The sequence below is a fragment of the Rattus rattus genome, chromosome 7, assembly GCF_011064425.1.
Source record: "Rattus rattus isolate New Zealand chromosome 7, Rrattus_CSIRO_v1, whole genome shotgun sequence".
In the NCBI taxonomy this organism is placed as follows: domain Eukaryota; kingdom Metazoa; phylum Chordata; class Mammalia; order Rodentia; family Muridae; genus Rattus; species Rattus rattus.
Genome location: NC_046160.1, coordinates 51,444,834 through 51,469,649, shown reverse-complemented (window position 1 = coordinate 51,469,649; position 24,816 = coordinate 51,444,834). Strand labels below are relative to the sequence as shown.

Here is a 24,816-nt window from a genome sequence, read left to right as displayed (position 1 = left end):
GAATTTCCTTATGACTTTCAACCGGCCAATACAGAAGGCAAACTTCACCTTGTCATTTGACCTGGTGAAGAGCATTCATTGCCCATGAGTGCTCAAGCTTAATTGCGGGGTCAGATGTGCTAAATGCCCACTGTTCCTGCTGCCACTGCATGCAGTGTGCTCATTAACACGACCTACCTCTAGGAAGTCACAGAGGCAAGTAATGTATCCAGTCATACAGCCTTACATGCTGTTTTGTAGCAAATAAAGAATAAAGAAAGGAAGCAGAGCAGAAGGTAGTGTACTTTCCTCTTTGTATCAGTATTGGGAAACAATATGGCATGGAATCATCCAAGTCATTTTTCTCTATATCTATACATTGATATTCACATGTATGTATCCTATATATTTTATTTACTTTAGAATTTTATGAGAAATGGAGGGGGAGAAAGAAGAGGCAGACAAAGAGAGACAGAAAGAGACAGAGAGACTACACTATGTTGATGGAAGAGAAGGCTAGAAAAGCTAGGGCTACTATTAGACACAGTTTGAGTAGAAAAATATGGATCCTGAGAACCAAGCTCTGGTCCCCTAAAAAGGCTGCAGGTAACGTTAAATCCCCTCATTCCTACTAAGTTCATTCTAAAAATGAGGTTTTTGTTTTTGGTAATTTATTTTAACAAAACTAAAGGTTTTGTTAAATTTCTTTTAAACACTTTAACTCGGTTTCTGAAATTTCTGAAAGATGTGTCATAGTCTCACTACATTCAGGTAACATGAATTCTTTAAGAACTCCTTTATTTATGAAAGTCTATATGGCTTCTACATGGAATCATGCTGTACGGTAGTTGTCACATTAGATATGGGTGAATGGACTCCAACATTAAATAATTTGCTTTTATGACCATTTATACTGTATCTGGTATTTCGTCATTGTAGGCAGGAGAAGTGGTTCAGTGAGAACATTACTTTCTTGGCATGTGTGAGCTTCTGAGTTCAGTCCCCAGTAGCATGAATATTAAAAGCTTTTTACTACAAAAATTACTATTCTAGTTACTATCTGAATCACATTTTTGTGAAAATCTGTATGTGAGTGAGGCTACTTTAAGGTACAATGTACGCTACATTCGTTGTACATTTCCTTTATTGCTTTTAATGAGTCAATTTCCAGAGTCAATAAGAGTGTCCAATTCCTTGAACCCTGTGAACAATAAGCACATTTGAATATTTCAACATGACTTCAAGAGCAAAAACACACCAGTTTGATTGTGTGTGTGTGTTAATAATCTAATGTCTCTGTTTAGAACATAGTTGAGCATTTCCATAGGGTTTTTTGTGACATGAGACATTTTCGATGAACAGTATAATCCAGACCTTGAAATCTCTTCAACTGAGTGTCTGCTAATATTATTTAATAATAATTTTACATATTATGAGTAATATTTTTATTAAAGTTAAAGTCCTTTAAATGATATTTTTCACAGCTATGTAGATAATATACAGTTATATTTGAAAATACATAAAATTTAACCTAACACACAATCTGTTAATAAAATCCATGGATAGTTAGTGTGATTGTCACTCAATTTTCTTGGGTAACATATATATATATATATGTATATATATATATATTAAAAACATAAATATATAGCATATATTTAACTTCTATTATACATGTTACTAATATTTTCTTCCATTCTTACAACATTTGATATACTTGTGTTATGTGTAATGACAGAAATGGTTATATACCAATGTACCATTTTAGCAAAACATCTCTGACAACCTGCATATTCCCCTATTCTTTCCCCCTATAATTTTTGTTCACCAACAGTTAGCACCTTTGAATACTGGGATGTCATGTGCATGCTTCAATCTGCATTCTGCATCATCTCCTCCCCAGCATTGGTACTAATTTTCATCAATGTTGTTGCCCTAGAAATTTCTATGTGTAATTGTCACATTTTTTTCTACTGGTGAATGAATTTTCAACTATGTGAATATGTTTTTCGAATCCTTCCCAACAGGCTCTGGGATGGTAGATTCATATTATCATAAAGATGCTTCTGTATGTGTTGCCTAATATTATGAGTATTTGATTCTTGTGGATTGGTAAATGTTCTTAATTTGACTTGATTTTAGTCACTTTTTTGCATATTTCAGAAATACTTTATGAATCAAAGATTCCTCTTACTCAAATAACCATTGAGATGTATATTAGCCAAAAAAGCTTGTAATTCCCACAATACAACTCACAGACCATATGAAACCCAAGAAGGAGGAAAACCAAAGTGTGGTTGCTTCATTCCTACTCAGAAGGGGAAGAAAATAATCATGGGAGGGACAATAAGTAAGGGATCTGGGAGGGAGAGAAGAGGGAGAGGGGAAAAGGGAGCAGGACCAGGTGTGGGAAGAGTTGGGGGAGAAGTACAGAGGATCAGGTAATTGAATGAAGGTGTGTAGCAGTGGAGATGCGGAACTGGGGATAGCCACTAGAAAGTCCCAGATGACAGGGACCCAAGAGGTCCCCATGATACCATTAGTAGAAATATCCAATAAAAGGGAGAAAGAACCTGTAGAGACCATAGCCAGAGGTTAGGCATGATCCATGGTTGAGGGATATGGCCACCCACCCATTGAAAGAATATTAATCCAGAATTCCTCCTGTCAGAAGGAAATGAAGGGACACAGAGTGGAGCAGAGACTGAAGGAAAGGCCATCAAGAGACTGCCCCACCTGGGGATCCATCCAATCTGTAGACACCAAACCCAGACACAATTGCTGATGCCAAGAAGTGTTGACAGGGGCTGTCCCCTGAGAGGCTGTGCCAGAGCCTGAGCAATACAGATGTGGATACATGCTGCCAACCATCGGACTAAGTGCAGGGACCCCAATGAAGGAGTTAGGGGAAGGACTGAAGGAGCTGAAGGGGTTTGCAACCCCGTAGGAAGAAAAACAATATTAACCAATTGCCCCCTCAGAGTCCCAAGGATTAAACCACCAACCCAAAAGTGCACATGGAGGAATCTATGGCTCCAACTGCATTTGGCAGAACAATCGATGGGAGGGGAGCCCCTTGGTCCTTTGTAGACTCGATGACCCAGAGTAGGGGAATGTTAGGGTACTGAGGTGAGAGAGGTGAATGGGTGGGGGAGTACCCTCATAGAAACAGGGGATATAGGGGAGGGGATGGGGCTTTGACTTGGAAGGGGAATAGCATCTGAAATGTAAATAAATACAGTAACCAATAAAATAAAATATTGAAAAATGTGCTTTGTAATTGTTTGTAACTCAGCTTTTTTCAGTTACAGTTCTCTAGCAGGTCATGGCCCTCATCTATATTTGCAAAATCTTTAGAGGCTAAAGGCTCTGAAAGCATGACAGCATAAGCAGGTATTCTCTGCAGTGATGTCTAACCAACCAAACTCACTCACCACTATTCTTTGACTCCATGGCGCTATGCCAAATGTACTTCAGTTTTCTTAAAATTGTCACCATTGGTTCGTCAGCACTTCCCTACCCCAAACACAAATCCCAGGTAACTGTCAGGCCAGCTCACCCTCTTTACATGGATACTAAATGGATTGAATAGTTGGCCTCTGACTAAATTTAGCCTCCACTCAATCCATGAAATTTTCTTTCAGGATTCATTTATTCCTCATTCCATTTAATCACTGAATAGGAGGCTAGAAAAATCATTTAATCCTTATAAATGCGAGGTTCCTTCTGCTTTTCATAACAGTGGGAGAGTGTGCCTTCTTTCCTGGGCTCTTTATATGCAGAAAAATTAAAAACATATACATTATAGTAGCAACAGATTCTCTCTCTCTCTCTCTCTCTCTCTCTCTCTCTCTCTCTCTCTCTCTCTCTCTCCCCGATCTCTCCCGCCCGTGTGTTGTGGTGTGTGGTGTGTGGTGTGTGGTGTGTGGTGTGTGTGTGTGTGTGTGTGTGTGTGTGTGTGTGTGTGTGTGTGTGTGTATTTGTACATCAGGAAATACTTCTGTATTTCTCCAACTTTCTTACCCACCATGTTGAGGCAAAGGAGTCACAAAGTCAATTTCCAAAAACTTAAAACTCAACTGAGCAGAGAATTCTGCATGAAACAGTGTCCAGTGGACAATTGGGAAGCATGCTCTGACCAATCAGAAGAGAAGGTGCAGCTATGATATTGCACCAATCCCTGAAATTTGGCAAGATCCCAAAGGCAAATCTCACATTACTTCTTTCACCCAAGACAGCAATCATGAGTACCTGCTTCCTATTCCTCCTCTCAGGGGTAATGGATGAGGGAATGGCGAGGTTCCAGAGGAAAGCCGCTCTGGAAAGTTTAGGAGTCTGTGCCACATTTTCATCTTATGAGGAAATTATCTTATTTTTACCTGAGATTGTTTAGTTTATTTTGTGCATATTTCTTAAAAGTTAGAAGTTCAAATAGAAGTTTTAGTCAATTTCAAGTATCTTACACCATCACTCTTTCCCCTGGAGAACCTGTCCACGATCGTTACATTTGCATCATCTTAAGCTAATAAGAAAGTTCAGTGGCCCCATTCCAGATGTTCTTTAGTTGTTTCAAGAGCAAGCCCTGGAGTCCCAGTTACTTAAGAAGACTGCATTCAGACAGCATTAGGCATTGGTATTTACACCCAATGTGCATGTATTAGTCAGACAGACACTGACCATACAGAACAAATGTGTGTATGCTATTAATTAAGCAGGGTATGCATAAAACAGTTTAAAATAATGTTCTTGTATACTAAGAGAGAATCAAACACTTTCACAGACCTAACGACTGTTTTATTACATATGTTTACTTCTTAACATTAAAGAACTATGAGACCGGAGTATTAAAAATAGCGTGATAGCACCAGATGTCTTGTTTTATCTCCTTCTCTCTAGAAAATAGAGAAACTTCGGAGGTCTGCCTCAGGAAAATTATCAGTTCAGATTTCAGCATTTCACATCATAAGTAGCATACTTCTTTCTTATTATTGTTTTCAGTATTATATTCACAATTGCACGTCTGTACTTTCACATTTCTCTTAGAAATCATATTACATAGCTTCATAGCTGCTTCAAACATCAGAGTAGATTCCTACTATCTAATATTATTCTTGTTTTGCAATTGTATTTAGAGTGCACAAGAATGAATGTCAGTTTTTGTGTAGGATCTTGCTCTACCTCTGGCTGGCTTGAAACTCACTATATATAGACTAGGCTAGAATTGAATTTGTGATGTAATTCTGGTTTAAGCCCCCAAGTACTGTATACGCAACTATCAGACAATGCACTAAGCAAAAAATCCAATTCTGAATAGCATCAGCCTTCTTTACTTACATCCATGTGGCATCTACAAACACCTTTCTCTCATTGATGTTACTAAGCTTCAGTGTGCTTACAGAGTAGATGTAAGAAGTGGTCCAGCCTCCTATATCTTCATTCTATAATTTGTGCAACAAAGTAGGGTTACAGGAGAGGTTATTAATTTACACATTTCCTTTAGACAGTAAGTTCATTATTCCTTGGTATGTCAAGACACTTTTTAATGCAAATGTGAGTTTTAGAAGTGGAGCAGAAAGGCAGAAAGAAGGATAAAGGAGGAAATGAGAAGTACACGTGACTATTAAGTCCCATGAGCCTTGATGCTATCTTATTAAATATTCGTCTCGGCATAAAAAGTAGCCAGTAAACAATAAACTCTTTCAAATGCTCTTCTTGAAAAGTGTACATGATGTATGGTGATGTTCTAAAAGTGGCATGAAATTTCTTTGAGTCAATTTTAGTGATTAACAAAAAGTCATGTTTAGTTAAAACATTAGACCTATATAAAACTATGCAAAAGTTCATTCGTATATGAATACATCTTCAGAAACATCTTTGTTAAACCATAATTTTTACGCTAGCTGGGAAATATTCATGAGTGTGTGTATGTGTGCCACACGCATGCCTAGTACCTGTGGAAGCCAGATCTACAGATACAGAGAGTTGTACATCCAGGGTAGTTGCTGGGAATTAACGCGGTTCACTGAGAAAGCAGTCAGCATGCAGTACCTGCGCCTTAATTCCAGAGCCATGGAAGTCATTTCATGCTATGGTGCCCTCACTCTAAAACCCCTTCACTGACTGACTAGTTTGGGTTGAAGTTTGTGCTATGTGTGAGCCCCAGGGCCCTCTTCCCTGACCCTGGTCCCCAACACAGGGAATGTGAACTCAGGGTCTCTCCATTGTACCTCAACGATTTCACCTACTGAGCCCCCCACCCCGAAGAAAATTAGTCATTTTCAAAGGATATCTTAGTTAATATACACTTAATATAAGTGTATATTAAGGAGTGAGTAACTGATATTAAATAAAAATTCTAGATTATTGTTTGGACTATGCTGCATTTGAATTTGTAATGAGTTAGAATTTGTTTTTGTTTTGCTTTGCTTTCAGAAAATAAAAAAGGGCAATTCATATAGGCAGAATTATATCAAAGAAGAATGCAAGGTAACTGAACCAGACAGGTAAGGACATCTGTGATAGTTTAGTCATATAATGTATCTGAAAGGGAAGATCCTCCTCTCCAGTTCTCCTTCTCTAAACAGTCAGCAGCTTGTCCTTTTTACTTGGGGTGGAGGAGGACAGCGTTTCTTGTGGGACACAAGAGGAAGGGTGTTAAGGCCTCTCATAGGAAAACCTGATTGCGAGTCAGTCACAGAGGAATTAGCACAGGCCTTGAGTCTTAGTTCTTAGAAGGACAGGTTGGTAGCTTGGTGCTTTCACCAGAGTTTGCTCAGTCACCAGCATTTCCCATCTCTTCCAGGTTACAACCCCTCTGCCTGCCTCTGGTGAAAGAGGCTCTGGGATATTGCATGGACTCCTAGGGAGCAGAGCTACCCAAGGGAACATTCATTTTTCAAGCAGGGACATGTTTTGGTTTACGGCAAATGCAGATTTAGAAAGACAATCTTTGCTTTGGCAATTTGCCCAAGAGCATGTTCCCTTTTAACCACAAAATAATAAAAACAAAATATAATAAAAAATTAATGCCAAAGCAAAAAAATTCTAAAAGATACACAAAACAATTTTTCCAGATCCTCTAATAAATGATCTTAGAAGAATTCATCTCAACTTCCCAAACAAAAACCATAGATATGTAATAGTTTTCAAAGTTCAGAATTTCTAATCCTAATCAGTAACAAAAGAGTGATCAATCCTTTCAGGCCAGTTTAGTAGATCTGCACAAATGCATAGTTTCATACTATAGTTGTCATGGTTCATAAACATGTCAAGGTTTTATTCTACAGCTACCAGATTTTGAAAGAAAATACATTTAGACTTTCATAGACAAACATATAAACTTACTCCATCGGGGCCAATTAATAAAAACTGTGTATAAGTTTCCTAAAAAGAAAGTTAGTCAAACTTACTATGGGTTTTCAATACCATGTTCAGTTCTATGACTGTAGAATTAAGTTTATGATCATACTATACAGGCTCCAGTACTAAAGTGCTAATGGTTATTTAAACATCATTGTTTTACAAATATTTTAGAAATCCATATATTTTCCTTAGGAAATGACTCTAAAACTTTAACATCTGCACCCATTCACTTATTTAGCACAGCTGTCTGGATTATATGTCTGTAGGCTGCAAAGATATAGTTCTTCACTTCAAATATGTTACTGGATTTACTGAAGGCAGACAAAAGTTTCAAATAACCAAGAATTTTTGAGAATACTTAAGATACATTATATAGAGATGAAGATGTCTTACTGGAGGTGAACACATGAGAATTGAGTGTTAAAGTTTAGGAACTATGAAGTGAAATGATTAACCGGTTATTACATAAGACTAAGGGGTTGTGGCTCAGAAATAAAATACACATTAAAAAGAAACAAGGGTATATAAGGATACTCGGATTAGTTAAGTGAAAGTCTAGAAATGCTGGAATATTGATGATAATATGATCAGAAGATGACAAAATTATTTGTGCATGTGTATGCTCAAACAGTGCATGCAACCTAATAAATTCACTCTTATTTTAATTAAAAGATAATCAACAGCTTGTTATTATATGGGTGTTACCTTACCCAACCACTTCAACCAATTCGCAGTACTTTTAAATCTATACAAACCTCACTTTATTAACAATATTTTTTGTTAAGATGACCTGTTCTACCAAAATCTGATTTCAATTTCTCACCATAGAATCCAATGGTATCATTAATGCATTTTATTTAAAAGTTTTATATAAGCTTTTATTCAATTTATGATATAACACTATAAATATCCAGTCATTTACTTACATGTAAATGAATTTCCAGACATTGTTGATAATAGATTTAAATCATTTGATAGTAAGAATTTCTTTCATTCAATATATACTGTCATTGCTTGAACTTTTTGAAATTCTTCTATCATTGTTCATTCACAGCCCATCAGTAATCCACTAAAACCACAGAAAAAACTTGTAGTGGAAAGCCATATTTGATCTATAGGAAAACTTGATTCACAGAATAATATAAGAAGGGCATTTCTTCATTTTCTGTTGAGATTATGTATAATGATGAAATTTCTCCCTTTTCTTTCCTCCCTCTAAAGCCTCCATATACCTCTTCATTTTCTTTTAAATATATACATGCACGTGTGACACACACACACACACACACACACACACACACACACATTCCTAAATGTGACCTGTTTAATTCATACAATGTTACTTGTGTGTTTTCATATCTGACCATTGAGACCATCTGCTCTTTCTCCTAACCACTTTAGCATATCAAGTGTTTTTGTCTTAGTTCAGCTCATGTTTGGACAAGCATGATGGTGATATTCTATGTACATGGCTTCTGAGATGACCATGAGACATAATCTTGAGTAAACTCCCCAATACTCTGCCTGCACAATCTGTGTAATCTCTCTGTTACTTCGCTCTCTGCACAGGAACAGACTTTCCCTCTGAAAATTTAAGGGCAAATGACTCTTGGATTTGCCTGGGTCATAATATTTTAATCATAAGAATGAAAAACAATGAATAGAGTTCTTGATGTGCATTTTCTACTATGTCATGAGTGTGTATATGTATGTATGTACACATATGTTTGTACGATATTAATGTTTAAATATTTACTTGTGTGGATATGTCTGTTAGAATATCTTTTTATTGTCAGTGTTTTTGACATCTGGATAAATAAAAATCTGTAAATAACGATATCTAGCTTTCTAACTGCTATTCTGACAATTTACCTGTCTAATTAATAAAAGTTCAGAGTTTTCAACATCTTTTTTGGGGGGGTCTACTGAAATCTTCTAGTTTTCAGGTGAGGAAATGCATGTAAAAGCCAAATAATCTGATGCTATTCACTACAGAAGTCTATTCCATGTTTCTTAGACTTATTGATTTGTAAATCTTTAAGTTGACTCTACAATTTTTGAAATGAAGTATAGTTCAGCATTCAAGACAAAGCCAGCTGTGCCTACATGTTTAATTGCAGAAGAGCTACACTTCGTGCACTGTCCTTTATAATTACTTCTGTGAACTGGGGTGGGTGAACACACCACATCTCCATTGGGAAATAACAGATATTTTTATTTCCTAGACAGTTGTCGTAAAGTTGAGTTGAATTTCAATACTCACTTTGTGAGTTTTGTGAGGCATTTTTTGATATGACAGCATCACCTCTGACCAGATGCTGTAACAAGAGATATATGAGTCATAACCTCTTGGGATGGTGGTTTAGTCCCTGGGAGCTCTGGGAGGTCTGGTTGGTTGATGCTGTTGTTCTTCTGATGGGGTTGCAAACCTCTTCGGCTCCTTCAGTCCTTTCTCTAACTCCTCCATAGGGGACCCCGTTCTCAATTCAGTGATTGGCTGCAAGTACCTGCCTTTGTATTTGTCAGGCTCTGGCAGAGCCCCACCACTGCAAGAGTACACAGGGATGGACCTATGGCTGCAGCCACATATGTAGCAGAGGAGGGCCTTGTCAGGCATCAATGGGAGGAGAGGCCCTTGTGACCTGTCAAGGCTCCAGCCCCAGTGTAGTGGATGTCAGGGTGAGAAGGTGGGAAGGACTGGGTGGGCTGGTGGGGGAGCACCTTTATAGAAGCAGGGGGAGATAGCAGGTTTCTGGAGCAGAAACTGGGAAAGGGAATAACATTTGAAATGTAAATAAAAAATCCAATAAAAGAAAACATGTGGGAAAAAAGATTCAAAACTCTGATTAAAGAGATGTTTTATTTTTTAAAAGTATGGTAGGAAGCTTGTTGCATAAAATGATATTTTAAATTAAGAAAACAACAAAATATATAGTATCTGTTAAATAAATTCCAAGTTGTTGGTAGGAAAATGTGTCAAGGATTCATTTACAGAAGCATGTCATATGTGAGAATGTGAGTATCTAGACTCAGTGTTGTTACATTTTAAAATAGTAACTTATATTTAATCTTAGTATACACAACAAAAAAGCCACAAAGTATATACTCAAGATAAATCAGATACTTATGATGAGCATTATAAAAAGAATTTCCCTATTTTAAAAATTTTACATTTTATTTCCATTCCTTAAGTACATTTTAATTAAAAATTTAATTGAGATCTGACAATAAACTACTTAAGCTTTTCAGTTGTTTAAATTAAAAAATCAAGCTAGATTTGGTTGACATAAAACTAACAACTAGAGAATATATAAGAAGGGCCAGAAATGTTTATTTTAATTATGTGGGTGAAAAATAACTGTTTTATAAGGACTAGAGAGGGACATTCATCATAGAAACCACTATTTAAAGAAGCTAACACATATTTTAGTAATCTTCTATTCAGTTCATTATATTCACCATCAGGAAAGAGTCCACTTGTGTAAAATACTCAAACTTCACATGCCTCAAAAATGGTAGTGAGAACCCAAGAGAAAGTTCTTGTAAGGAGATGCTATACACACTCATACATATGTGATGCAAATCTCGCATTGCACTGGGAACAAAGCAGACCAGAAAGGTGATTCAGATGAAATTCATAAATCACAAAGGGTGTTTGGTTAAGGAGCTATTCTGTAGATTGGAGTGAACTGGAGCTGAACGAGGAAAGCTACAGAAGGACTGACCTATTGCCAAGGACAGCATAGCTAGAAGCAGTGGTGCAAGGAGACGCAAGTCAGCTGCGGAACAGAGATAGAGACAGGGGCAGCACAGCTCACTGAGAGCTTTCTGTGTAAGTTCTGTTTGCACCCGGGACATAGTGTGGGCATGGTTATGAATATTTTAACTCCTAAAACTTCCTGGCATCACAGCGAACTAATGACCAGCTTTTGGAGAATCTATTTGACTTCTATCTAGAAAAGGTATGTTTATTTCCTGCCTCATCTATTTTCTAAAGAACCTCTACGTAAAGAACAACACTGTTTTTGAAAAAGATCAGATATCCAAATTAAGAGTATATTAAGAAAACACAGTGAAAGTGGCCAGTGAGAGGCAAGGAGTATGGTGATGAAGGAGATTGATGTTATCAACACATGTGACATACAGTTATGAAATTGTCATAATGAAGCCTAGAATTATGCATAACTAACATAGTATGAACATTTTCACAATGTATTAGTAGTAAAGGAAGAATATTTTAATGACCTAATCTTAGAGGTAAGAATTTCTTACAAGTTATAAAATGCTGAATAAAATGAATAAAATTCATTCAGCACAGGATCACTTATGAAAAAATAAGTGTGTACAGAGAAAAAAAGAGAAGAACTATAAACTGAAATCACAAAGAATGAATTTGAAAAAATCTTAATAAGTATATTAATATTCATGAGATGATACATTTAAATAAACATTAAAATGAGAAAAGCTAATTGAGGGAAGGAAAGAATCCATTTCGTGTAAGCACAGAAAAGGCTAGCCTACATGAGAAAAGGTTATCTGAATGCACATAAATATTATAAATGATACATAGGTTACTATATATCTTATATATTTTGTATTTATATAAATAATATATTAACATATTGTATATCTTACAAAATATGTATATAAAACATAATATTTAATATATTATGTATAGGTCAATATATATAGTTATATGGACAGTTATACGTATGGTTATATATATGTGCATGTGTATAACATATAGTTACATATAACTATCTATACAACTGTATATAACCACAGAGTTATATAGAGTTTTATATCCATATATATGTTTGTGTCTGCATTCCACGCCTGAGCATATGGCCCAAGAACTCCATATTCCACCAAAGAGAAACGTGCATACTTTTTCTTATTGCTGCTTTATTCACAGGAGACAGGAAACAACACACTGTAATATAAATCTTAGAGCAAGTCTACCACCAAGGGCAACAAGCAATTCTCAGTGTTTGGAAACCTGTCCTTGAGGACAAGCAGAAATCTTGATAACTACAGTTCTGGGAGGTTATGCTAATTGTGTTTTATTAACATGATTTCACATATATTATCATGGTATAAATTTTGTTCATTTTTAAGAGAAAAAACTATTTGAGTACTTAGTTTCTAGTTCTTGAGAAACAACCAACAAGACTTATTTTAATCTCTATTTTGCTTTCTTTTGATATAACAGGGGGCACAAAAGCTTATTCAGCGTCTCTCTGCTTTATGTCGTCTAATGTTTACTGCCATGCTGCTAGAAAGAAAAGAGGTCAATGCAAGAGGATGACGTTAATAACTTAATGAGACCAAATTAATGATAATTTAGTTCAGTCTATATTTATGAAATCAAAAGTACATGTTCCATGATGAAAATATAATTTTATTCCTCTATGCCTTACCTATTAATAATAAACTAGGTTATAAGAGAGTGGTATTCATTAGATTCTACAGATAATAAATGAGAAAATTATATTATGATTTCTAGTCTTTGCTAATTAGTTTCTTTTTCAGTCTGCAACAAATCTATCCTTAATATTAAACAAGTAAAAGACGGTAGTTCTAACAAGACTTAGTTGCTTTCCTTCTTGTTCTGCTCTGTGTGTGTGTGTGTGTGTGTGTGTGTGTGTGTGTGTGTGTGTGTGAATGTGTGTGTAAGTCTGAGTATGTGACTTTGTGTGAATATGTGTGAGAGTGTGTGTGTGTCAGTGAATATGTATATGTGAGTTTGTGCGTGAGTGAATGTTTGAGGGTTTGTGTATGTATGTGTGTCAGTGAAGGTGTGTGAGAATGTGTGTATTAGTGTATGAGTGTGTGAGTGTGTTTCTTATTTTTAGCAGTGCTTATAATATTTAGAACAAGCACCAACTTGAAGTATGTTGCTTGCAATTTTGCAGAACATCATGTGTATCTGCTCCTCTTATATAATTGTCAATTTTTTTCACATACAGACCTCTGCCGAAGTTATGCAACTTTTCTGGACACAACACACTTGTTACTTGATTAGTAACCATTGAACAGTCAATGATAATGAAGAAATCCTCATACTTACTTACCCTGGCATTGGTCCATTGCCAGAAAGACTGTAAACCTGACGAGGATTTAGAAGATACTGGAATTTTCTGTAAATTCTATAAATGGAATAAATATAAAATGCAATGAATTTAGTAAAAAAATTAATAATTTCAAAATTACCCACCCCAATGTCAAAGTATACAGTTTTATACATAAAGATATTTTATAAATTCATCCTTACTGATATCAGATTTATAACAGCTCAAAGAACTAATGGTCTTCTAAAGAAAGGAGACAGATATTGTAAAGTAATGTAGTTTGGAAGTTAGAAATGATGCTTACATTGCCATAATGCAGCAACAGATACTCCTCCATATACCTTATTTAATAAATTATAATTTGAAGACATATTTAAATGTATTTCAGTATCAAATTCTTAACTACTTTATCTTAATAGTTATCTATGAGTATATGCTTTTCTCCACATATATTAGTATTATTGGACATTAATAAAGATAAGAATTATCCTATAAGTAGAGTAAAAATATATATTTATATGTACATTTGTGTAAAAAAAAAAAAGAAAGTAGGCATTTGTCCATGAACATTTTCAGCTCACAAAATTCTTCCAATAGGTCAAATTAAATATTTCAAAATTTAAATGGATTTAAACTCAATCCATTATCTCATCCCTAAATCTGCAAATCCTCCATTCTTTTTACCTCAGTTTATGATATTATAAAGTGTCTAAAGAAAGATTTTTAGAATCATTCCCTGTCACTTTTCTTTCCTACTCCATGAATAGAAAGGCCACCATCTTCACTGTGAACCTACAGCCCATTTCTGAACTTTCTTCATAGATTACATCCTTGGTGAGATGCTCCTGGCTGACAACATGACCTTTCACGAATCTACTTTCTACCTCATTCCTCTGGAGAACGTCTATTTATGTCACACCCAATAGAAGAGTGCTTTTTTTGAAACTTCACATTTTTCACATATATTTCCTCCTTGGAACTTTCATAGCAACTATATTTTAAACTTTTCTATGTTAACATTCTTTATGTGTTTTTGCAAAATGTGTGTGGACATGACCCCACCCCATTATTAAATCTTATGCCATTTATCCTAGTGGTAAACAGTGCTAGAGGAGTTCGGACATACCCAGTAGGAGTACCATTGGTTGTTACAGGAAACTTTGTGTTCACATATAATCCTATGCCATTTTGTAATGTATTCAACATATTAAAGTTGAAAATGCAAAAAAAGACCCAACAACAACAACAATAAAAACAAAGGTGAATGTCTGTATGGAATACCACTGTGAAAGAAACCACTCAGAGGAAACCATATTCTGAACAGATCTCTTTCAACACATATCTTTTTTACAATTTGATAAACTGTCTATTCTTTGGAAGTTTTATACATGTGTTTAATGAACCATGGTCAGGCTTACCCACACACCTGCTTCTATTTACTTCTCTTTGTCACTTATATGTTGCACATGACCACTAATAGTAAATTTAAGTGACTGTGAGAGCTTGTATGGAGTTTCTAATGAAGTTGCTTACTTAGCTACTTGGTCTTCTTGACTAAAAATCAGTTGTCCTTGGTCAGGTAAGGGTTTCTTCTCACCTGCAAGCACAGCCTCAGGAAGGATAAACTCTGAGTGGTAAAGTGGGCAGAGGACCCAACCTAGTCAGCCGGATCAGCCGAACCAGCTCTTACGGTCAATGAGATGATCTCTGGATTGTGCATCCCCTCTTCCATCAGGCCCTCTAAACCTATTGTAATCACACCTACTACCTCTGTTTTGTACTACACTTCTGTGCATGTCCGTGGGACAATCCAACGAGTTATATACAAACTACCAAGTATCACAGCCTCAAAAGAATGATGGTCCCTGCATAGCATCTATCAGATAACCATAGGTACTCAGCAGTAGGTCTCATGAGTTCCTCCATCATCAATATGGAAATCTTGGATGCCTTGATCTTGTCAGGTCCCCTACAGATAAGCCCAGCTACTGTGAATTCAGAAAACAGCATTTCCCAGCTTTCTTTTGCATATCTGAGGGTATCCCCATAGCTTCCTGGGTCTACCTCAGCTGATTTGGCTCATGAGGAGGGTGTCCTTTCTTCCCTTACCACTCATATTCTCTCCTACTTGCAGTGCGCCCTCAATGAGGGAAGTAAGGCTGGAAGAGGACATTTGTTCTCCAGTTAAGGCTACTATAGTAGCTATTCTCCCCATTGGCACCACCAAACTATCTCCCTAGTTCCCTTAATTTGATTTTTAATAGTCAAGGTCAACTTTATGAATAAGACACAAATATATTCATAAGATTTCTCAAAGCATTCTCACCAGACTCTTATGATTTCATTGTATTTCTATGTGACTTGCTTTTAATAAAGTATATATTTAATAACTGAGAACATGCTATTTAGCTAAATGGTTTAGATTATCTTAAATTAAGAGAGGAGAAATGTGGTCTCCTTACAATCATATTCTATGCTTCTTTTACTAAGTTTTTATCCTTACTGTTCAAAGAGAGTTGAGTTTTATCTAATAGTTTGTGGACAGTTTACATTTTTTTCTTTAAGATATTCATTTATTTGCTTTCATTTTCTGTGTTTGGGGAGTCTTATCCAAAATCCCTTACTAATGATAGCATATTGAAACATTTTCTTTTAGCAATTTCATATTTTGTGACTTGGACTTTGATCTGCATTGCGTTAATGGTTATAACTGGTGAGATTGAAAGCGCTGGTTTGAGTCTTCTGCATCTGGATGATGAATTCTCCTGTGATGGCCTATGGGAAAGGCAGTCTCTTCTACAATGCACATTCTTGCACCTCTGTTCAAAGAGCCGACTGTCCAGGAAGTCATTTACTTTTAAGCTATTTGTTCCGTTCCATTGTATTAAGTATATCTAGGCAAGCAGAGAGTATATAATTCCTCTAGGCTTTATCTTTAGATATTTTGTCATACTTGAGTCTCTCTTATTTTATTGATGTGAAATAATATAAATTTTGGAACTTTCCCATTCTATTAAGAATATCCTTGTCCAAAGAGTACACATGGACAGACCCATGGTTCCGGCTGCATACAAGCAGAGGATGGACTTGTTGGGCACCAGTGGGAGGAGAAGCCCTTGGTCCTGCCAAGACTCAATGTAAAGGAGTCATTCCCCAGTGTAGGGGAATGTCATGGTAGGGAGGCACAATGGGGTGGGTTGATAGGTAGGGGAACACCCTCATAGAAGAAAGGGGAGGGAGATGGGATAGGGCGTTTATAGACAGGAAACTGGGAAGGGGGATAATATTTGAAATGTAAATAAATAAAAATCCAATAAAAAATCCTTGGTATTATTATTGAGATTATATTGGGTCTGTAGATACAATTAGATAATTTATACATTGTGTAAGCATTGATTGTCCAAACCAGTGAATATGCGGAGCCATTCTATATTTTATGTTATCTATAGATCTTTAATCAAGGTTTTATAAATTTCATCATAGAAATTTTGTCTTTTGGGTTTAAAGTGAATTAGTAGCTTTTTTTCCATATTTGTAGCTACAATAAAATGTTAGTTGTTGAGAAGGTCAATCACTATAAAGTCTAAGTTAACTTAAAAAGGAATCTCACACTATGCATCTTAGGCCTACCTCGTGCTCTTAAGTACCAGGATTATAAGCTTGTACCACAATAGCTAGTTGGGTTTACTTTCTTGATTTCTGTTTAAAACAACTTTCTATGGGCATGTAGCAACATTAGCAATGTTTTGTTTTGACCTGAATTCTTCCTTTGTGCTGAGACTGTTTATAAATACTTGCATTTTTTAGTTGCATCATTTGCTTGTCTATCAAATCACGAATTTACTTTTACTGATGTGGAAACCCTGTATTTTTTTCCTTGCATGATTGTTCTGTATAGATTTCCATAACTACATCCAATAGTGATGTGTAGGCATCCCTGTCTTAGTTCAGACCTTGGAGAGGATGCCTTCAGTTTTCCCACACTTCTTGAGATACTTTTAATGAGTTTTTCACAAATTACATTGTGCTATACACAAGTTAATTTCTTCTATATTAAATTTCTTCAGCACTTTACCATTGAGGGTGCTAAATATTTCACGTTTAATATCATGATAATGTGTGGATAAAATTTTCTACCTTGGGTTGGGGATTTAGCTCAGAGGTAGAGCACTTGCCTAGCGAGCGCAAGGCCCTGGGTTCGGTCCCCAGCTCCAAAAAAAGGAAAAAAATTTTCTACCTTAAGGGAAACAGCTAATACACGGAATGGGAGACCCTATTTGCAAAATATACAACTTGTAAGGAGCTTTATATCAGCATTAATAAGATATTAAAATAGGAAAAATTCTGATTAAAATAAAAAATACACTTAGTCTCAAAAGAAGACTTTGAAATGATCAGCTAAATATATGGAAAAGAAAATGAAACAATAGCAATAGCAACACCATCAACAACAACAATGACAAAAACTGTCATTGTGGCAAACCCTTAGAAAGAGCAAGGAAAACCACAATGAGATATCACATGACCTTAGTAAGAACATCTATTATTAAAATGACTAAAGATTGATGAGGATGTGGAGAAAATGGATCTCCCACATGTTATAGATTTGGATGATATATATTTTTAATGGAAAAGAGTAGAGACATCTTTCCAAATCTTAAAGACTGAACCGCTGCTTGATCTAGTAATGGATATGTATCTAAATTTTTAAAATAATGTGTAAAAGAAACAAGTGCGATCACACAGCACTATGGCTCACAACAGTCAAGAACTGGAAGCAACCAATAAGACTTCCAATTAATGAGTGTGTAAAATACATGTGGTAAAGTTTCACTGTGAGAAACATTTAGCCACAAACAACACAGAAGCCTGTCACCCCATGGGTAGACCTAGAGATCATTATGTTAAGTGCAATGAGCTATGCAGTAGATATGCAGAGCAAGATCACACTTGTGGAATTTAAACAAGCTCATCTGAAAGCTAAGAGTATATTGTAAGTTATCAAATGCTGTAATAATTATGGAGAGGGAACAGTTGTGGGAAGGTTGACAAATAGGAACAAAGGAATAATTACATAGGAGAGAAATGTCCTGGTGTGCTATTGTCTAGTTAAGTAGCAAGAGATAATGAACCCTTAATTAAGCTAGAAAAAAAGAATTTTTAATTTTTACAAGGAAATGATAAACATTTGAGGAAATAGATATTTTCACCTGATTATGAATTGAACAATATATTAAAATACCAAAAGACAACCTCTTAATATTTACCATTTTCATGCTTTTATTATTTCTAAAGAAATTTAACTACAAAGGTACATGTAACATGTGAAGCTTGTTGAAAAAAGTAATTTAGCATTATTATTTAATTTCTATTTTCATGAGCAAGGCAAATGATCTTTCTAAAAATAGATTGTAAAAATTTAAATTTTTCAGTTTTTATGTTAGTTTGCCAGGATAAAACATAAGTATATGATATGAAAAGTAGTTTGTAATATTTATTGAAAGAAAAAAATGATATTTAATCACAGTAATTCAAAAGTTAAATGACTTTAGAAAAATTAACTTTCAAAACTCCGTAATTGGGATGAAAAGTTTTCTAATTTGGAGTAAACAATGTATGTAGATCTACAGTCACTATGTTTTCCTTTTTCCTTTGTACCTATGAGATTAAGAGCACCCTCCCAGCAACATTAAGGCAGGTATAGCCCATTTCATGACTTCAGTGTGTACTAGAACACACTTTTCAATGGTTTACTAGTCATATTTGTGTATTTTATAATATAGTTTAATTATTAATTTATTACAAAAGTAAAATTTAGTATTATCAACTAGAACAAACACTGAGATTCTTGGCAATATAGCTTGATTTTTATTCATGTTAGATATTCTGTGTTTCACCAAGAAACAACAGTATCACGAAACAAAATATAGGCAGAAAATTACCTTAATATATTTTGACTATATTTTGCACATAAATTCTGTTTCTTGGTAATGGTTGTGATTCACCAAGGGCCAACCTGTTGGCCATTTAGAAAACCAATTTCCGTTCAACATTGTTTATGAAACTGTGTCATATATCAAGATACATAAACTCTGATAGTTACAATGATTATGAAAGGACATTATATGAGAATTTTGAATATAAAGAGAAGAGACTCCAATCAGTTTGTTACACATAGGTCATAGCTAGATTGAGAAGTAGTGTTGTTTATATCATTAACATAGCTTATTTTGATATAGGAAAAGGACATGACATTTAAAAGCATACCGTTCTCCTTGCTTCCCACCACTTTTAGGGTTGACAAAAACTAGAAGAGGATGTGTGCCAGGAATAGGAGTGATCTAGAAGGAAATATGGAGAAATTATTAGGATGGAACATATGTAGAGGACACCTGTTAGGTCTCATCATTCCCAAGTGAGCCTTTCTTCAAACTGTGTCTGGAAAATAATAGAAAATAATGACAGGCAAGAGATGAAAAAGAAAAAGAAAAACAAACAAACAACAAAAGAAATAAAAGCTACAATTTTGGAACATTCTGTAAACTAGTAACAATAAATCAGTTTCTGAGAAACAAAGAAACTTGTTGGGTATAAAGAAACTTCTTTTTGCAGAGTTCTTCTTACAGAGCTGATCACATGTGCTTTATGAAAACCATCTCCATTTGTATTTGTGGGCCACTCTCAGACCTAGTTTTCCTATTCACTGTCTTGCCTCAGAATTTCTTCTTCAAAACAGTCACAGGGAGCTGTGTTTATTTGCTAAGTAGAAGTTCACGAAGTTCACTGACTATTGGTCTCCCTGTACTCCCTGTATAAACCAAATGGATAGTGTTCCTGATCTCTGACTGTGTGGACTATCTACATCACTATCCATTTAGAGGTGGATCAAGAAGACAAAGTGACTTCCTGGTGAAATTGTGATTTAGTAATAAATACACACTCACTCCAAAAACACACAAATTTGGACTCTTTAGAGAAATGGGATAGGAAGAGAAACAATACTTGTATTGTGCTTTTGCACTGATAACATGAGATTATTGTATTAGGTAGGGTAGCACAAAAATCTTGTATCTGATTGATTTGCCATCAATGAATGTATACTGGGTAGGAACATTGTTGTTTAAAATAATGATATGCTAAATCAGAGCTCAGAACACAAATTAAAACTACATTAGCAAAAAAATTATGAAACCAACAGGATAGGTTAAATACTAAGTTGGTAAGTAGTTTCAGGTTACTCTTTATGTGGTGTTATCTCTCCCCTAAAGATGATCCTTAAATATTTAATATGAAAATTGAAAGCAATCATTTCATTACAGTGTGCCCTTTCTTGCTGTCTGTTTTAATGGTATCAATTTAAATATTCCTTCCTCCAAATCTTAAGTGAAATGGTGTCTATCTAATGAGTTTGTGTAAGGAAATAAAGTTAAATCTTCACACTGGCTAAATGAGAAGGATGAATGAGATAGTCTTCACTTTTCTCCTGTAGTTCAACTAATTCTGAAGTCAGTAACTGTATCGGTCTTTCAAATACTTACAATAATGATTGTTTTTCTTTCCTCACTTCTTACGTGGCTAATCACTATATTAGATTGTATTTAAAATTCACACTTGGTCAGAATTCTTTTGAACGATTTCAAAGCCCTTTTCCGAGATAGGTATTGAAATATTTAAAAATATCATTATAAATTCCAACAAATATTGTTTTAAAAGGTTCCAAATTTCCTACACACACATAGATAGATAGATAGATAGATAGATAGATAGATAGATAGATAGATAGATAGATAGATGTGTGTGTGTATGTCTGTGTGTGTCTGTGTCTGTGTGTGTCTGTGTGTGTGTGTGTCTGTGTGTGTCTGTGTGTGTATGTGTGTCTCTGTGTGTGTGTGTGTGTGTGTGTGTGTGTGTGTGTGTGTGTGTGTGTATGTGTGCGTGTGTGTGTGTGTGTGTGTGTGTGTGTGTGTCTGTGTGTGTGTGTGTGTGTGTCACAGACTAGATTATAAAATAAGCAGAAAAACTGTAAATAATACAAGGGTGTCGTTTTGAAGCAGGTTGGACGGAGAAATAAATACAGTGACTTAGAAGAATGAAAGAGGACTTGAAGAATTAGAATGATGACGTTTCACATGTGAGAAAGTCAAATGCCCAAGATGGGAATATAAAAGTAGAAAGGTCAGTCGCCTGCTTTCCTTCTGCATCACTGTGGTTATAAAATAAGAGGATATCAAAGGTACTTGTGTATGTCATGAGTTACTGTGGTTCTGTGCTCCTTTGATAATGCCTAACTAACCCAGTTAATACCCATTTCCCTCCATTCAGTGTCGTCAGTGACAAAGCAGTAGCTATGAGGCTCAGGTGCTAAGGGAACACATAACGTTTGTCAGAGCAGAAATTTTATTTCAGGCAAATCTGGCACATTTTTCTATGCTCAGAGAAAAAGCTTTAAAACTGTGTTAACCTTTGCTTCTATAAAAAGAAGGCCTAGTTGCTTGAGTAAATGTGGATGCTAAGCAGACAGAAGTCTTAGATTTGAGAGCCAAAGACCTGCAGTGTTGTCTAGTCTTTGTCAAGTTTGACAAGTTGAAATGCTTTTGGTCTAAGAAAAGGGACAATAGCGTTGAGAGATTTTTCCTATTTTATTCTCATTTCAGTGGCTTTTGAGGCTTATAGAACGAGTGTTTACATATGCATATGTTTACAAATATAAATGAATGTTTCAGATATTGAGCTTCCAATGTCTTGTAAGGTAAAAGGATAAATAATGAGTAGAAAAGCAGGCGTATGTCTCATCTGGTGAAGTATACAGGCAGTTGCTGTGAAGCCTCTCCCATCCTCATTCCAACACACAGAAAAAAACATGTGAACACACAGGAAGCTGCTTGCTGCCTCCAAACCCAAAGAATGGAGCCCATGATCAAGAAGTTCATCTGAGCCATGCTCTTGACCATCTCTTCCTCTGGCTCTGCGGGAAAAAATGTCTCAAGTGTAAGCCTTAACTGTCCTGTGGTATTTTATTATCAAAGACCTAGGACCCAAATACAGGACAGTTGGATTCTGTGCTTTCTATAGGAAGAGGAGTAACCATTGCTCTCCTTCCTGTCCGGCATGGACCATTTAACTTAAGAGGAACTAAGGCAGCTTTGAAGATAACACAGAGACGTTACTACTACAAGTTAGCACTACTCCTGATGAAAATGCGGAGCTGTCCCCAATCCCTACCTCAGCACTCTGCTCAAGTGAGACAAAAACACTAATGGGGATCGTGGCTGTCACTGCCTTGTTTTTCATTATCTTATATACTGTATAACCTAAATGTGGTGGACATGAGTGAAAAGTAAGACCCATCATATAGGATACATATGGAATCAGGCATAGTGAAATACTTAATTGTTTGTCAAACATAGCAATACACATTTCCAGAAGAAGCTGTTAAAAAATGATGTCAAAACTGTGAAATTTTATCTTATATTATGCAATTGTCAATTAAGGTTATGGGCATACCCAATGTCAGTCTCTGGCTTCATAACTTAAATTGTCTCAGATAATCTTAATTCACTAAAATTCTTCATCCTGATTTCTAGAAATCAGTGCCTCTCCAAGCAGCACTCAGTCCAAAGCAATGGATGTGTATTGTAATGTAAATCCCATGTACTGAAGAAGTGAGCATAAACACTTTGCTTAGTTTCTACAACTTGGTATGGCTGACATATATAAATGAAGTCTTATGGAAATATCTCATAGTTACATTTTTAGAAACTTTAAGTTTTTTATTGCTCCAAAATTTCATATTCACACAAAAATACTTCAAGGATGATAAAAAGGGGCTTTTATACCAAACCATCTAAAATTGCACTGCCAAAATGGTATTTTATTACTTTACTTTAGTATTGCCTACCCAAAAGATATTTTTATCTTGTTTGATTCAATCCAGTCATCAAACTTAGAGGTTAATGTATGTCTGGAATAGTTTCTTCTTTCTCCCCTCTCTCCCTCTCTCCCTCTCTTCCCTTCCAGCTTTCCTCGATGGCTTAAGACCACCCTTCCCTCTTTACTTTGAGATAAGTTCTGGTCTCAAAATCACTCTTAAAGGATGAGGCAACTTCTAATCCTCCTCTATCAGGTCCTGAATGTTGTGATTAAGAACATACCCCATCATGACCATTTTATGTAGTTTTGTGAATCCGACCCTGGGCTTCCTGAACACCAGACGAGGTGTCTGCTACCTGAATCATCCTCAGCCCCAGAGGCCTTTACCTAAAGAATATTTTTTAAGACAATTGGTAAAATAAGAAGACCCAAAACTGCATGACAGACATACATTAATGTTATAATTACTTTTAGTTTCTTACTTCTAAATATAACCTTTAACCGAGAAATTTTTTGAATTATAATTACATAATTTCATCCTTCCCCTGTGTTCCTTTAAACCCTGTCATGTGTCCCTCTTTCAAATTCATAGTTTCCTTTTTATTAACTGTTACTACAATCATAGTTGAATATGTGCATACACGTTTATTCCTAAGTATAAACTACTCGGTCTGTTAGATATTTCAAATATGTGTATTTTCAGGGCTGACCATTTGTATTGTATAGTTAATAGGTGTGCCCTTCCCTAAGGAAGACTGTTTTCCCACTGTCTGTACTCTTTAGTTGCCTGAAGTTCCTTGTGTAGGGTTGAGGCTTTGCAAGCTTTCTGCCATCTACCTCATCTTGGCTATTGTTCTTGTTCTTGTTTGGTTCATGTTTATGCTGTCATGTTGGTAAGAATTTATGGGTGTAGCTTTTGGCATTAGGAAACAACATAATCTTACAGCAAAGACCCTGGGCATCTTATTTTCAAGTCTGTTTACCCCTTCTTCAGCAATGTTCTCTGAACCTGAGGTGTGGGAGTATTTTGTAAATATACCCACCATCAGGACTGGGGTCATGGTTTTACTTTTTATTGGATGTGGTATTTCTGTGCTGCCTATTGCAAAAGAAGTTTCCCTCACCTGGGTGAGTTGTGAGGCCTACACATATCTTCGTGTATAAGGACAGTGCTTAGATTATTATTAGGAATTATGCTGGTTTAGTAAGTTGTTGGTTGGGGGGTTTTCCTTCAAGGTCCATCAATGTGTACCTCGCTAGCTTTTCAGGACCAGAAATAACTTCCCTCAAGTTCAGTGGGTCTTAAGCCCAATTAGAGTTAAAAAAATCATTATAAGAACATTTTGAAATGAAGTCAAAAGTATGATGTCAAAAAAAAAAAAAACCACATGCACTGCTATGCTAAAATATTTTGTATGCTTTTATTGAGATAAAAAGCAAAAGAAATAACCATCAATAAATAATCCTCTGAGCCTAAAACGATGCTCACTTGAGGGCACATATTCATGTGGAATATGAGATCACTGCACAATAG

At 35.7% G+C, this 24,816-nt stretch overlaps 1 protein-coding gene across 1 annotated transcript in view; it reads right to left on the bottom strand.

The window, feature by feature from the left end:
* Dgkb (diacylglycerol kinase beta) overlaps positions 1-24,816 on the bottom strand; it is a 714,793-nt gene that overhangs the window by 394,295 nt on the left and 295,682 nt on the right. The window contains exons 16-17 of the mRNA XM_032907661.1: positions 19,680-19,753; positions 13,416-13,490 (exon numbers count right to left, since the gene is read on the bottom strand). Coding sequence (XP_032763552.1) covers positions 13,416-13,490; positions 19,680-19,753 — 149 coding nt within the window. The remainder of the gene's footprint in view (positions 1-13,415; positions 13,491-19,679; positions 19,754-24,816) is intronic.